The 14,673-nt window shown below is 36.3% G+C and overlaps 1 protein-coding gene across 7 annotated transcripts in view; it reads left to right on the top strand.

Moving 5' to 3' along the window:
• Window positions 1-8,327, top strand: part of zfh2 (Zn finger homeodomain 2) — a 49,773-nt gene extending 41,446 nt beyond the window's left edge. For 5 of the 7 annotated variants that reach the window (XM_089472589.1, XM_089472588.1, XM_089472586.1 and 2 more), the window contains 4 exons: window positions 51-778; window positions 848-991; window positions 1,048-4,005; window positions 5,448-8,327. In XM_089472589.1, the coding sequence (XP_089328715.1) occupies window positions 51-778; window positions 848-991; window positions 1,048-4,005; window positions 5,448-6,194 (4,577 nt within the window). In that variant the 3' untranslated portion in view covers window positions 6,195-8,327. Of the gene's footprint in view, window positions 1-50; window positions 779-847; window positions 992-1,047; window positions 4,006-4,844; window positions 5,039-5,447 lie in introns of all 7 variants that reach the window. The other 2 variants (XR_016270767.1, XM_089472587.1) reach the window with 2 other exon arrangements.
• The last annotated feature ends 6,346 nt before the right edge of the window (window positions 8,328-14,673 follow it).

Raw genomic sequence — 14,673 nt, 5'->3', positions numbered from 1 at the left:
TGAAAGTGAATATGTGTACCAAATTTTATTGCATATTTCATGTTGTCCAGTGGCCAAGGCGAATGAGACTGGAGCAAAGCAATCGCCGCAGCGCCTAGCCTCGCCATTGCCGCTAGACGTACATGCGAAGGAAGGAGCTTCGAGCTCTCAGTTGCTGTCGCCAAGCGCGCTAGATGAGCCTTCGGCAACGGAGCAGAATCAACACTTTGCAGTTTTAACTGCTGCGCTGCTCAAACAGCAACAGCAGCAGCAAGAGGCACCGGATGACCAGCAATTAGCGATCTCAAGTGGCGACCTTCATCAGCTACAGTTGCAGCTGCAGGCGCAGCAAGACAAGGCTCATCAGCAGCAGCAGCAGCAGCAGCAATCAGCTCCATTTGTTAACATCAATCCGCAGTCCTTTCAAGGACTTCAGAGCATACAGAGCTTGCAGCAAATACAGCAACAATTGAATGTTGCAGCGGCGGGCTCAGGGATGCCTATTAATCCGGTGGACATGCTCAATCTGATGCAATTCCACCACTTGATGTCACTGAACTTTATGAACCTGGCACCGCCGTTGATATTTGGTGGCAATGCTACAGCTGGAGCCGCTGGAGCAGCAGCAGTAGCCGCAGCAGCTGGAGTTGGCGGAGTCCAGAACAATGGCATAGGCTCCGTCCAAGCAGCTGCAGCTGGAAGCTCCGAGCGCCAGTCAAAGAGCTCAGGCGCTACAGCAGGCGGCAGCCTGGCAGCGGATGCCACCAGCATCAACCTCATTCCGCCCAACAACACTCAGGTAAGGCCCAAACGAAACCGCAAGTCCCAGTCGAGCTAACTCAATTTGAATTCAATTTTCACTCGGCAGCAACTGAGCAGCAACCAGAAGCGCGCTCGCACTCGCATCACCGACGACCAACTGAAGATATTGAGAGCTCATTTCGACATAAACAATTCGCCCAGCGAGGAGAGCATTATGGAAATGTCCCAGAAGGCAAATCTGCCAATGAAGGTATAGAGAGAGCGAGAGAGCGAGAGATGATAAGACATTAATAAATACTTTTGCAGGTTGTTAAGCACTGGTTCCGCAACACGTTGTTTAAGGAACGACAGCGCAACAAGGACTCGCCGTACAACTTCAATAATCCGCCGTCGACTACTCTTAATCTAGAGGAATATGAACGTACAGGACAAGCAAAGGTGACCTCTTTAGCTCCAGCGGATGCTCCAGTGGCGCCAGCTTCAGCGGCAGCTGTAGGAGCAGCAGCTGCAGCCAGCAACAACCTAATAGCAACAACATCGCTACCAGCGGCAACGGCAACAGCAACTGCAAAAGATCTGAGTAGCAACAGCAACATAAGTGATTTTTTTAAAGCGCAAGTTATTGACATGATGCCCACTCAGGCGGTAGCCGAGCAGGTAAACGCATTGCCATTGGAGGTGGAAATCAAATCTGAGCCGCATGACGACCACCTTGACTTCTTTCACAAAAGTCAATGCCAGCTGAAGCAGAATCAGCATCAGCAGGAGCAGCAGCAGCAGCAGCAGGAGGAGCAGCAGAAAGAACAGCAGGTGTTTCAGTTTCTGAACCAACAGCAACAAATGGAGTCAGCAGAGTCGCTGATGCCACATCTCAGTATGGACATGCATGATAACCCAATGCAGCAGCAATCAGCCGGGCACCATCAAAGTCAGCAGCAACAGCAACAGCCGCAGCAGCAACAGCAAACGAATTGCTTTGAAACGAAGTCGGAGAGTGGAAGCTCGGATGTGCTATCAAGACCGCCGACGCCGAATAGCATTGCACCCGGCAATTTGTATAGTAGCATGAACGATTTACTTAGTCAGCAGCTGGAGAACATTGGCAGCAATATGGGACCGCCGAAGAAATTGCAGATATCTGGTAAATCATTTGAGAAGCTAGCGGGAACGAGCTCATCGTCAGGCGACCGGGCTTTGCCGACAGCGCAAGTTTGCTTGGAAAGCAACTCATCGAACTCATCGAACTCCTCGTCCTCAACATCCGGCGGCAAGCGTGCGAATCGCACGCGCTTCACGGACTATCAAATCAAGGTGCTGCAAGAGTTTTTTGAGAATAATTCGTATCCTAAGGACAGTGACCTGGAGTACCTAAGCAAGTTGCTGCTACTGTCGCCACGGGTAATTGTTGTGTGGTTCCAGAACGCACGACAGAAGCAGCGCAAAATCTATGAGAATCAGCCGAACAACTCCCTGTATGAAAGCGAGGAGACTAAGAAGCAGAACATCAACTACGCCTGCAAGAAGTGCAGTCTGATATTTCAGCGCTACTACGAGCTGATACGCCATCAGAAGAATCACTGCTTCAAGGAGGAAAACAACAAGAAGTCGGCCAAGGCACAAATTGCAGCTGCGCAAATCGCTCATAATCTTAGTTCAGAGGACTCCAATTCCTCTATGGATATACATAATCACCAGGCAACAGGAAGCCTGGGTCCAAATGTGGCAGCTGCTGTTGCTGTGGCTGCAGCAGCAGCAGCCCACTCGGCACATTCTGCTCATTCGGCTCATTCGAGCTCACAGCCATTTGGATCATCTCCATCGCCGCAGCATCTATTTAGCAAGGCCTCATCGCTAACTGACTTTAGTCCATCGACGACACCAACGCCACCGCAGAGGGAGCGCAGCAATAGTCTGGACCAGCAACGCTTGCCAAAATTTGATTGTGAGAAGTGCGAAATGCAGTTCAATCAATTGGAGTCACTGCGTGAGCATCAGCTCATGCACTTGATGAGTCCGGCTCTCTTTTCTGCCAGCAGCCATCAGCCGGCCAGTCAGTCTGAAGCAGCTTATGGCCCCTTTGGCAGTATATTGCAGGGGCTGCAGCAAGCGGCGCAGCAGCAGCAGCAACAGCAGCAGAAACAACAAGAGCCGCCAGCAAAGAAAAGAAAATGCTCTGAAAGCTCTTCCAACGCTGAGGAGGTATCAATGGGAGAGTTTGAGACTACTCAAAAGAAATACGAGTTCCTATATCAATACTTTATGCAGAACGAAGCCAGCGCAGAGCTTAAACAACAATTTCTACTTCAGCATCAACTGCAGCAGCAGCAACAAGGAAATGAAACGGACTTGGAGCTAGAGTTCTTGAGCGATTTCTATCAACAAAGAGAACTGAAGAAGGTCAATAGCTATGATTTTTTATTGCAATACTATCGAAAAAATGAGGATGGATTGAAGCAGCACAATCAGCAACTGTCATTTAGCGCCAGCAAGAAACCCACAATTGAATTCCTGTTGCAATACTATCAGCTAAATGAATCTAAGAAGTTTTTTCAGTTAGCCGCCTCGCCCCAAACCAAGTCTCAACCGTCGTCGCAGCAGCCGAACGCGACGACGGATGAACCAAACACATTGATCGGCTTACAGGAGCAGCAGCAGCTGCAAGAGAAAAAGGTTAAGGTTGAGCAAACTGAGCACCTGGAGGAGGTGCAGGAGAATTGCATCGATCCAGACGGAACTCAAGGCTGTCCAGCTGATGCGAATGATCTTCTGCCGCCCGACGCGAAGCTCAATAACAACCATATCAACATAAACATCAACGAAGCTCAACGCATGCTGAGCAGAGATACAAAGGAAAATGATGTCATTGAGTGTCGTGACATGGCCTTGGAACAACTGAACCAGTCGAATGAAGCAATCAATGGAGACAAGCAGAAATCGCTCAACGACAAGCCGCAGTATTTTCAAAACCTCGAAGACTTCCTCGACGCAACAATGATTGAGAACAATTCGCAAATGCTAACATTCAATGACGACGAGAATCCAAGTCCTAGAGTTGAGAGTATCAAGTCCAATGATTGTTTGCCCCTGGACACGACATCAGTGCCGCTCAGCGCGCCTTCCAAGCAGAACAAACGGCTGAGAACAACAATACTTCCAGATCAATTGAACTTCCTGTACGAGTGCTACCAGACCGAGTCGAATCCCAGCCGTAAAATGCTTGAGGAGATTTCCAAAAAAGTCAATCTTAAAAAACGTGTCGTACAGGTAAGTCGAAGCCGCGTCAAGCAATGCCAGTCCAGTTCTTCCGTTTAACTATCCATATATTCGCTCAGCGAAATCGGATATTACAAATTTGGTCGGCGTCTCCCGGCTTTGTCTTGATTTATTCTACTTTTGGCTCGCATCCCCCCATTCGTTTCTCCGAAATTTTCATATTTTATTTTATACCCTGAGCCCATTGAAGTTGCATTGAATTCGTGTTACAGTTTTGCTCGACAATGTATATACTTAATCAGGGCGACGAGCTGACTCGATTTAGCCCTGTCCGTCTGTCTGCCCGTCCGTCCGTCTGTCCGTATGTTTGAACGCGTCGATTTCAGAAGATGTAAGAGCTAGAGACTTGATTTTTTTAAATATTCGTATATACAGAGCGGATGTCGAGTTTGCCTTTAAAATTCGATAAACCATCCCGTTATGTTTTTATCGAATAAAAACAATCAAGTTAAAGTCAGATGCCAGTATAGCTAACTCTGAATGATTTTTCATTTTTTTAAATTTGTCAAATATTCAATAGAATGTGTAGATGTTAAAAGCTTCATTAAATTCCTTTAAGCAACGTGACGCTCGATCGAGCGTATTTAGTTTTTAATTGATTCAAAATATTTTTATATTTAATTAAATCAATTTCCTAATTCTCTTATATTTTTAAATACATCGAAACTTAAATTTTAACTGTATACTAAATTTACGTTTTTATTAATTTGGTTCATGGTAGTATCTAGACGAGCACTCTTGACTAGAGTTTTCTTACTTGTTAATTTTGACCTTCATAGCTTATTAACGTTTCTTTTTGCTTTATTTTACTTTTATTTTATTTTTTTTAGTGAAAACTGAAAACATAACTGTGAACTGTGCACTAAAATTCGGGCGCCAAATAAAATGTTTTGTTAACGAGTAAATGATTAAACCAAATCAAATTTAAGTACCGCCTCACATTAGATCGACATCTCTATTATCAATGGGAGAACGAAGAAGAACATATATCTGATATTTTATATCGGCTATCTGCTGCATTGGAGTAAGATTTTCAATTTAGAAATAAGACTAAGCAAAAAATAATTTAATCAAAGGGTGTGGATTATGAAAGTTTAACCAAAACCTTGTATAATCCATGTATAATGACCACAGAACGGTCATGTCCGTCTGAAAGTTGGAGTCTCGAAATGCTCAAGGTCTCAGCATCGATTGATATTCAAGAGAAAAGTCGTAGAGAGAAGCCCGAACAACCAAAATAGTCATTTTGTAAACCTGCACACATACGAAAGTCGATATGCGCTCTTTTACTTTAGAAGAGAGAAGATCTGCTAAAACAATAATTTTTCATAAATGCATTCCGTAGTAAACTTTATTAGAAAATGTTTTAATTCAAGTGTCAGTAGTGAATGTTCATAGTTATTAATTCAGCTGTCTTTGCAATGGACTTACAGGTTTGGTTTCAGAACTCTCGAGCTAAAGATAAGAAATCGAGGAATCAACGACAATATGCGCACATTTCGGATGACAACAGTTTTGACGGATCCAGTGGCAAGGAGGTTGGCAACAACAGCAATAACAGCAACAATGGATGTCTTGGTGGTGCTGGCATCAAGTCAACCAAGACTCTAGCATTGAGCCAAGAGGGCAACGACCAGCAGCTGCAAGATTGCCAATTGTGCCAAATACCACAGGTGAATATGCATAAGCATGCATTCAGCGTGGAGCACATCTGCAAGATGAAGGACCTGCTTGAACAGACCAGCGAGTTATATGCCCACAGCAATGCCAGCGGCAGCGACAACGACAACGAGAGCGACAGGGACAGGGAGAGGCGCTTCTACAGCCTCTCAAAGGCGTTTCTACTGCAGCACGTCGTATCGAATGCGAGCAATAATATTGCACCCATCGCCTCAACTCGGCAACTGGGCGATGAGAACAATTGCTTACGGAACTACGACCCGAGTACATCGATGCCCGCTGTAGATGATTCGGCGGCAGATGGGCGACCGGCTGCGGTGGGCCATCGTCACCTGGCCGGAGACATCGCCGTATCCGTGAAAGACAACGACGTCGATATTCCAGAGGCTGGCCGAAAGAATTCGTCGACCAATCGAGATCTAATGCAACAACTATTCAATCGCAATCACATTACTGGTAAGATTTGCGAAATCACATGGATCACCCCAGCGAAAATATAAATTATATTATTATTATTATTATTATTATTATTATTATTATTATTATTATTTGGTTTATATTTATTTTAATTCGCTTTGTTCGATATAATTTTGTGATTATTGAGTTTGATTATTCGCATAGACGCGTGCATTCATGCACACATTAGAGAACAGATGCCTGCAAGTATAAACGATGACTGAGGCCACATACATGTACATAGGTATACATGTGGATGCATGAGTACGCAAACATGTATGTACATACGATGCATACGCATGCATATATGCGTGTATGCAGGCATGTCAGCTTACACATGGACAGGCGTTGAGGAGTGCGGAAAAGTCAGATAAATCAGTTTTAAGATAGGTCCACTAAGATACACTCGTACACATATCTACATGTAAGTGGTTTATTTATTAGGCTATTTAGATTTTAGTTACATGTTACATATGTATGTACATATATGTATGTGTGCCCAACGACGTAGCATTATACATGTATACATACATTCGCAGAACGTAATATCAAAGACTAAACAGAAATTGTTTTAACGACGAATACGGATTAGTTAGCTAACAAAAAATATATACATATATGTATATTTACGAATGCCTCGCAATTTTTATTCATAATGGATAGGTATTTAGTAAGTGCGAATGATATGCAAACATAACTGTCTTAAGCATCAAATAATTAAGAAAAAACTATACTTATGTATGTAGTAATATCTCTAATGAACTAGGAAACACAATCTTCCAGTTTACACTCAACACTAAAAGTGCTCTAGCTCATATACATGCGTATGCATACATAAATGTATGTATGTATTATATTCATATATATATGTATATACATATATGAAAGTGTTAATGAATGAATATATATGTAATTCCTGATTGATAAATTGATACATACGTCAACGATCATTGTTTTTTGAGTATACCAATATAAAAAAAAAACAATTACAAACTCAAATGATTATAATTTTTAAAATTCTGTAAAAAAAATTCTTGTTTTATTAAAACTTTAAAATCTAATTTTTAATCAATTTTGTTTTTTGTTTTTAATTTTTTCAACTAACATGCTTCTGCTTATTATATATTATACCCTTAAATACATTGAAAGTGCGTTCAAAATGTTATCTATTTCATGGACTCTCGGTATTTCGAAATTTAAGGGATCTTAAAATACTACGAATTATCGAATGTTCGAAATATTAAATGGTTCGAAATTTTTGAGAGAAAATGAATAAGATTTCGAACTATCAATGGTTTTTATTAAACTGCTGGTATTTTACATATTTGTAATTGTATGTTCTTTGAAAATAACTCATTTATAAGGGTTTGCTTCGAAGCCCATGGTTGCTTTTTCTCCCCTCCTTCTACTTATTCAATTAATTTTTTTCTTTTTCTAAAACAAAATGTTTAATGCATAACACGCACAGTAATCATAGTTTCAGGCGAGTCCCCAATTTCAAATTCAAAGGTCGTATTAAGACACCAACTTGAAATGTGAATTGTCGAATTATTGACCATATGAGTACGCATTACCGCGTCTTAGCAAAAATTTTTTAGTTCGAATTACTGAGTGCATAAAAATATGTGGGAATAATTCGAATTATAAAGAGAGTTTGTAGGGGACACGTGATTACTTTGAATTAATGAGAGGTTCGAGAGGTATCGCAGGTTTGAAATACTGAGAGTCGACTGAATATGCATATCGTCGCATTCCCGCGAAATGATCCTATGTCAAAATGTAATTTTACAGAAGAAGCTTTTTTTCAATTATGTTACTGTATATTAGTATTCATACGCTTAAATTGAAATTGATTTTTTCAGTTGTTATTTTTTGCAAGTATGTGAGACGGACGTTTTCTAAGCGTTCTGCATTAGAATCTAAAAAAAATCGCAAAAAATCAACATATAATCATTTCGCGGGAATGCGGCGATGTGTATATACATATGATATATATATATATATATATATATATATATATATATGTGAAGGGTATAGGGTATGCGACAAGTCGTTCACTCACGACTTGAAATAATAAAACAAATCGGTAAGCAGTAGTAAAGAATTTTTTTCTGAACAGTTATAGGTGGGAAATAATTTGGAATGCTTTCACTAATTGACTTTATATAATTTCTGAGGTAAGTCCCTGTATATACTTCTATATACATATAAGTATAGAGAGAGAGAAAAAGAGATGTGTATGTCTCTCTTTCTCTTTCTCTCTGTCTCTGTGTCTATCTCTCTCCGTGTGTGTATCTAAGATTATAAATGTATATTTATTTATTTACAGAAAATAATTCGACGAAACAAAAAAAAAAAAAAAATAGAAACGAAGAGAAGGAGGAGGATAATAAATCATTATTTAATGAAACCCAAATATATATAAATATATATTTATATATCTTAACTACTATATGTAAACTTGAAAGTTCCTATTTTAAAGAAATTTAATGCGACTAAATTTATACATAATATATGTGTAAGCTAACGAGATTATATAATATAAAAATATTTAACATAAGAAATATACGGAAGTGTTCCTAACTATTCAAAAAAACAAAAAAACCAAAAAGAAAAAAAAATATATAAATATATATATATATATATATATATATATATATATATATATATATATATATATATATATATATATATAAATTATAAATTATATATAAAATTTAAAAAAGAAGAATAGAAGGGGAATTATAAAAGAATACTGCAAATCTCTCGTGTTCTGCAGGGTTAGCAGTTAACTGATAATTATGTTCTCTCAATATATACTTAGTGTAATACGTACGTATATATAAACCATCATATATATATCAAACAAACAAAACTAGATGACACGAGAAAAAAAGCTCGAATTAGAGAGATGCAAACTGAGTTCCTAGCATTATATTGCTTTATGCCTTTATTTTCTATTTAAGATATATTAATTAAACAATATATAACTATATATTTAAAAGAATAAAACATCTGAACACAGATGTCAGTTTCGGCTTGCCGGAGAGCACTATAAATGGCATACATATGTATGCATATATATACACCAAAATGCTCAATATTTTGACGTCTGAAAACACCTACATATATATATATTTTACTATTATGTTTTTAATTGTGTCAAATTATGAGTTATAACTTTTTCGAATGTACATTTAAAAGAAACAACAAGTGTGCAAGCGTATGCAAAAACAAATTATTTTAGAAAATGTGCCAATGCTGTAGTTTCACATATATTCGCGTGTTTGTATATACATGTGTTCCTATATATTTAAATATGCATACATTTTGTAGCGAGACGCGACTGGCTGACTAACTGACTGATTGACTTATTGACTAAAGTCATAGTTTTATTTATTCCTTTTGTCGAACGAGATTATGCATACATTGTTCGAGCAGCTGGCTAAATTATGTATTGCTTCAAAATATTTCAAATTTAGCTTTTCAAATCAAGTTTCCCAATAACTTCTTCTAATTATACGACAGTTATCAGATAGTTAACTTCTACTCTACAGGTCCTCACTATGGCACCTTAATATACCAGGCGATCATACCCTATCGTACCCTATTATAATATTATGTATTTTATTATAAATGATAAATGCATATACAGTCCTTCGAAAATACGCAAGGCAATTAACAATTTGTTTATCAAATCAGCTAATTATATCTTTAAATGAATCAACTTCAAAATGATATGCCAGTTATCTTGGAATTGATTTTTCGCTCGCGAGCGCAAATTTACTTTACAATTAAATTGGACTTAATAGTTATATTTTATTTTTTGCAACTTTTGTTAAATATGTTTTAAGCTTCCATAACAGTGTCAAATATTATACCGTTATATATGAACATCACCATCTCTAATAACATTTGTAAATATATCTGTTCTTATGCGTTATCCTCATTAAAATGAAAGTATAAAACTGCGATCTTGATTCCAGTTCAAAAAGGCTGAAGAGGATGTTCTGCTACATACGAGCCCCAACCACTAATGATTCAGCACACTATACTAAAGATACCGCATTCCAATGTACTTTGTCTTAATGAGAATTTCATATTATTGACGATGAAAAAAATGTTTATTCTATTTCTAACAACAACAACAATATGAGTAATTTATATAAAAGGTAAACTTAAGTGGTAAGAAAAAAATTACCACTATTAATTCGCGCGCTCCATAATATGATTTCCTAACATACTTAAAACAACAATTTAATTAACATTACAATTGTGTAACGTCGCCTTTAACCTGTAATACGCATTAAACCCAAGTTTGTGCAGTTCTCTTGAGAAATTAATTCCTACATCTCTTGCAACTTGATTTTCAAGTCGGGAATGTTCCCTTGTGGCTCCTTTGGAAGCTTACTTTTGCTGTGTGCGAGCTCGCTCCGTCCTGCTGAAAAGGGAATTCATCGTTAAGAAAATACAACTTCTTTAAGACAAAATGCATTGGTAAGCGTTATCTTTAGTAGTATTTATAGCATAGAGTGTTGAACATGGCGCTCTGCAAGCTTTTTCTAAGCGATTTTTGTCAGCGATCTGAACACTTTCAGTTTGAATCCAGGCTATAGGTATCTCATCTGTAGACCCTTCGTGGTGTCTCGTAGCGGGGCACCCACGCCATGAGTACTTTAGTTATTGATTTCAAATTAGCTCTAGGCACAAGACGAACAGATTTAAGGGGAATGTGATTCGGGGGTGATCCAAAAATGAATTTGTTGCAAGACAACGGCAAATATTATTACGGTTGATATGCTACATTTCAAAATGTGAAATGTGTGTGCGTTAAAATACTTAATTCTCGAAAGGTGTATTTGAAGAATTTCAAAATATATATTTTACTATTGTACACTCCATTAAAAACCTTTTTTTTTTTTTTTGATTTGCTGAAAATATTGAATCGATCATTGCTAAGTAATGACGAAATCGAAACCAAATAGTTAATTTAAACTTTTTTTTTTGTTATTACTATATAGTAATATATATAATATTATATATATTACAGTTATTTTATAACTGAAATGGAAAACAATTGTAATGCATACAAGAAATCCCATAAACTAAATTTCGGAGTTTAAGAAATAAACTTTAAATTAAAAGTTCCTATAGCATTAAAAATAATAATAATAATTCTTTAACTATAAGAACGTATTAATATGCGAAAATATATACATATATATAATAAATTATAGACCTCGCAAGGAAATTCATAACTGAAATAGAAAACAATTGTAATGTTGAGAAAAAATTATATAAAAGAGTGCATGAGTTGCATATATGTAGCTTCCTTATATTACTTTTGATTTATTCTCACACAGACATAAACTCACTCAAACAACTGCTTGTCGAATTACTTCATCTGCTGACCTATGTATATGGCAACTAATATACCCCTAAAAGTTGGCGACATATCACACACATACACACACATGTATACATATATAAGCAAGCAAGCAAGCATATACATACATACATATTTGCAAGCATTTATTCCGTGTAAGTGTCGGCACACAAAACAACAATAATCATAATGTTAATCAAGAGTTGCTGCAATACTTGCAGAGAAATATATTATATAAAATGTATGTATAATCTATATATATATATATTATATATATTATATATATAATATATAGATTATATATATATATATATATTATATATACTAATATATATATATTATAGTATACCTACTATTATACATATATAATATATATATATATATATATATATATATATATTATATAGTATATAATATATATATATATATATATATATATATATAAAGTTTCATATATTAAGTGTGTTAAAATGGCAAGAGATGTGGCAGATAGTATGAAAATGATAAATAAAATAAAAAACTAAAACATTCAAATGCTGTCTATTATTTTAGGTTTAATAATGATGGGTCTGGCAAAAATGATATGCCATGCACTACCTTTCCCCGTCAGAAGTGGCTTTTTTTACAGTCAGAATGCGAAAAAAAAATTGTAAAACAGAAGCAGTGTTGCCAAATCAGCTTTTTTCCCGTCAAATCTGGCTTTTTTGAAAAGCCGTTCGCGGGAAAAATTCCAAAACAGCGGGCAGCGGGAATTCTGGATTTTTTGAAGAATAATTTGCTTTATTTCCGCTTTTATTTTATTTATTAAAGAAATTTTCGTATTTTGTATGGATAATTCGTATGAAGAATTAAGTTTTCTTCATTGTAGTTAAATTAAAACCAAATAGTTCAGTAATTCAATTTTCAATGAACGAACCAAGCGGTAATAATATGGAGCTAACTAAACTAGGATATGATTTATATTTAATTCAGAACAACTTATTGTGAACAACAATATCGAACTTTTTGATTCTATGTAAATGAAACGAAAAGACTAAAAAATTTATGCAACTCTTTTTGTACAAAAATTTATGTGTTTAAAGTTGCCGACAAATTTTCAAATAGTGAAAAATGTTGATTCCTTTTCATGCATATATATTTTTGGAGAACATTGATAGTATTGAACACCAATATAAGAACATCCACTCAATTCAGTAGGAAACTACTCAAGACGCTACAAAGTTTTGAGCTGAGAAGCGTGTTCTAAGGGTTTGATAGGATATATGAAATTTAGGAACTTGGCCACTTTTGCATTGCTTTCTTTGCCAATGCCGAAGTGGATAACATTTTTCGTCAGATCAATACTGTGATGCTTAACTCAATTTCAAGCATCAGGTAAAACATATCTATATATATAAAAGAAAGTTGTGTAAAAGTGAAGACTGCTTATAACTTGATTTGGGCTGAACCAATTTTCATGGTTTTTGATTTGTTGGATTTGTCTCCGCAACGAGTTTAGTATAGGGTCTTAAAAATACTGAAAAAATTTGCCGAATACTTGAAAAACGCGGTTTTTTCCCCAAATGTTCAAATTTTTTTTATACCCAGTAGGCTTGGTAACAGTGACAGTTTTGACAATAGTGTAGAAGTAAATAAACAAATGTAGTCAGTCAGTCTACGGTCTCCTGACCTCGAGCAGACCTGACTATTCAAAAAAAAAAAAAAAAAAAAAAAAAAAAAAAAAAAAAAAATTTTAAAATCAAAAGGAAAAATATTTCAAATCAAAAATCTGCAAAAAATCAAAAGATTAAAACCTGACTGTTCAAAAAATAAATAAAAAATTAAAAATTCGAAATTAAAAAAAAAAAGGTAATTATTAAAAAGTGTATTTTTGGCTTTTTATATTTTCGGACTTTTAAACTTTATAAATATTTCAAATCAAAAATCTGCAAAAATTAAAAAAAAAAATCAAAAGATTAAAACCTAACAATCAAAAATAAATAAAAAATTCAAAATTCAAAATTCGAAATTAAAAAAAAAAAAAGTTAATTATTAAAAATTGTATTTTTGGACTTTTACAAAAGCTAAATATCTCGAAAGTTCAGGTATTTGTTTGTCTCAAACATAAATTTGTGTAAATTATTTATATTTATATTTCTCGATTGTTTTATATGGTTTTGTGCGAGGGCAGTATTACTATTAATAAAAATGCCGCGTCCTAGAAGATCTAATCTTTCCCGGCGGACCCATAATGCAATTAGGCAACGGAATAGCGCGAGTCAATTATCTGACGAAGAGCGAGAAATCGCCCGAGAAAGGCTCCGCGTTAGTACCCAGCAAAGAAGGGCCTTAATTCGTGCTTCTCAAAGAGAGGCAGCCCGTGAAATGGCAATAAGAAATGGTTCAAGGATTGATTTGAATCGAGCAGCGTTTCGATATGATTGCACCATTGATTACAGCTTGAATCGTTTAGTTTGCATTGGTCCAATGGACGTTGTTTGCTAGCATTGTGGCGCATTGAAGTTTGCTGGTGAAACGCCCGGTTTGTGCTGCCTTAGTGGTAAAGTGACATTGCCATTAGCGGTCACCATAGCCATTGCGTTCCCTGCTTTATGGCGAAACACTAGAATCACGACATTTTCTAGCGAACACTCAAAAATACAATGCCTGTTTCCAAATGACATAATTTGGGGCGGAAAATATTGGAGACGGATATTTAAGGTAATTTACGTTAAAAATTTTATTTTCTATGACTGCCAAAAAAAAATTTTGAATAATGTAGTTTGTTAGATTTCTGTAAATAGTGTTTGTAAATATAACTATAACTATGGCTTTGAATTTAAAGATTCAAGGCCAGATTTGCCATCGCATTGGATCATTGCAACCTATTGAAGATGCACAGCAAAAATTCTTGCAAATATACTTCATGGGCAATATGGAAGAACAACTTGACCGGCGTCAAGAAATGAACACAGCTATGAAAAGAGCAATTCTCCATGATTTGCATGCTTAGAAATTTAAACCAACCAAAACTGTGCAATGGAACGCGTTTGGTGATAAGAAAACTGATGAGCAATGTGATTCACGCGTTGATACTCAAAGGAAAATTTAAAGATGAGGAACATAGCTTTCAACAATTTTTTACCTAGAAATAATAT

The sequence above is a fragment of the Drosophila arizonae genome, chromosome 6 (assembly GCF_054131065.1).
Source record: "Drosophila arizonae isolate 15081-1271.41 chromosome 6, UAZ_ARI_1.0, whole genome shotgun sequence".
Taxonomy (NCBI): Eukaryota; Metazoa; Arthropoda; class Insecta; order Diptera; family Drosophilidae; genus Drosophila; species Drosophila arizonae.
This window is presented reverse-complemented; position numbering and strand designations above follow the sequence as displayed.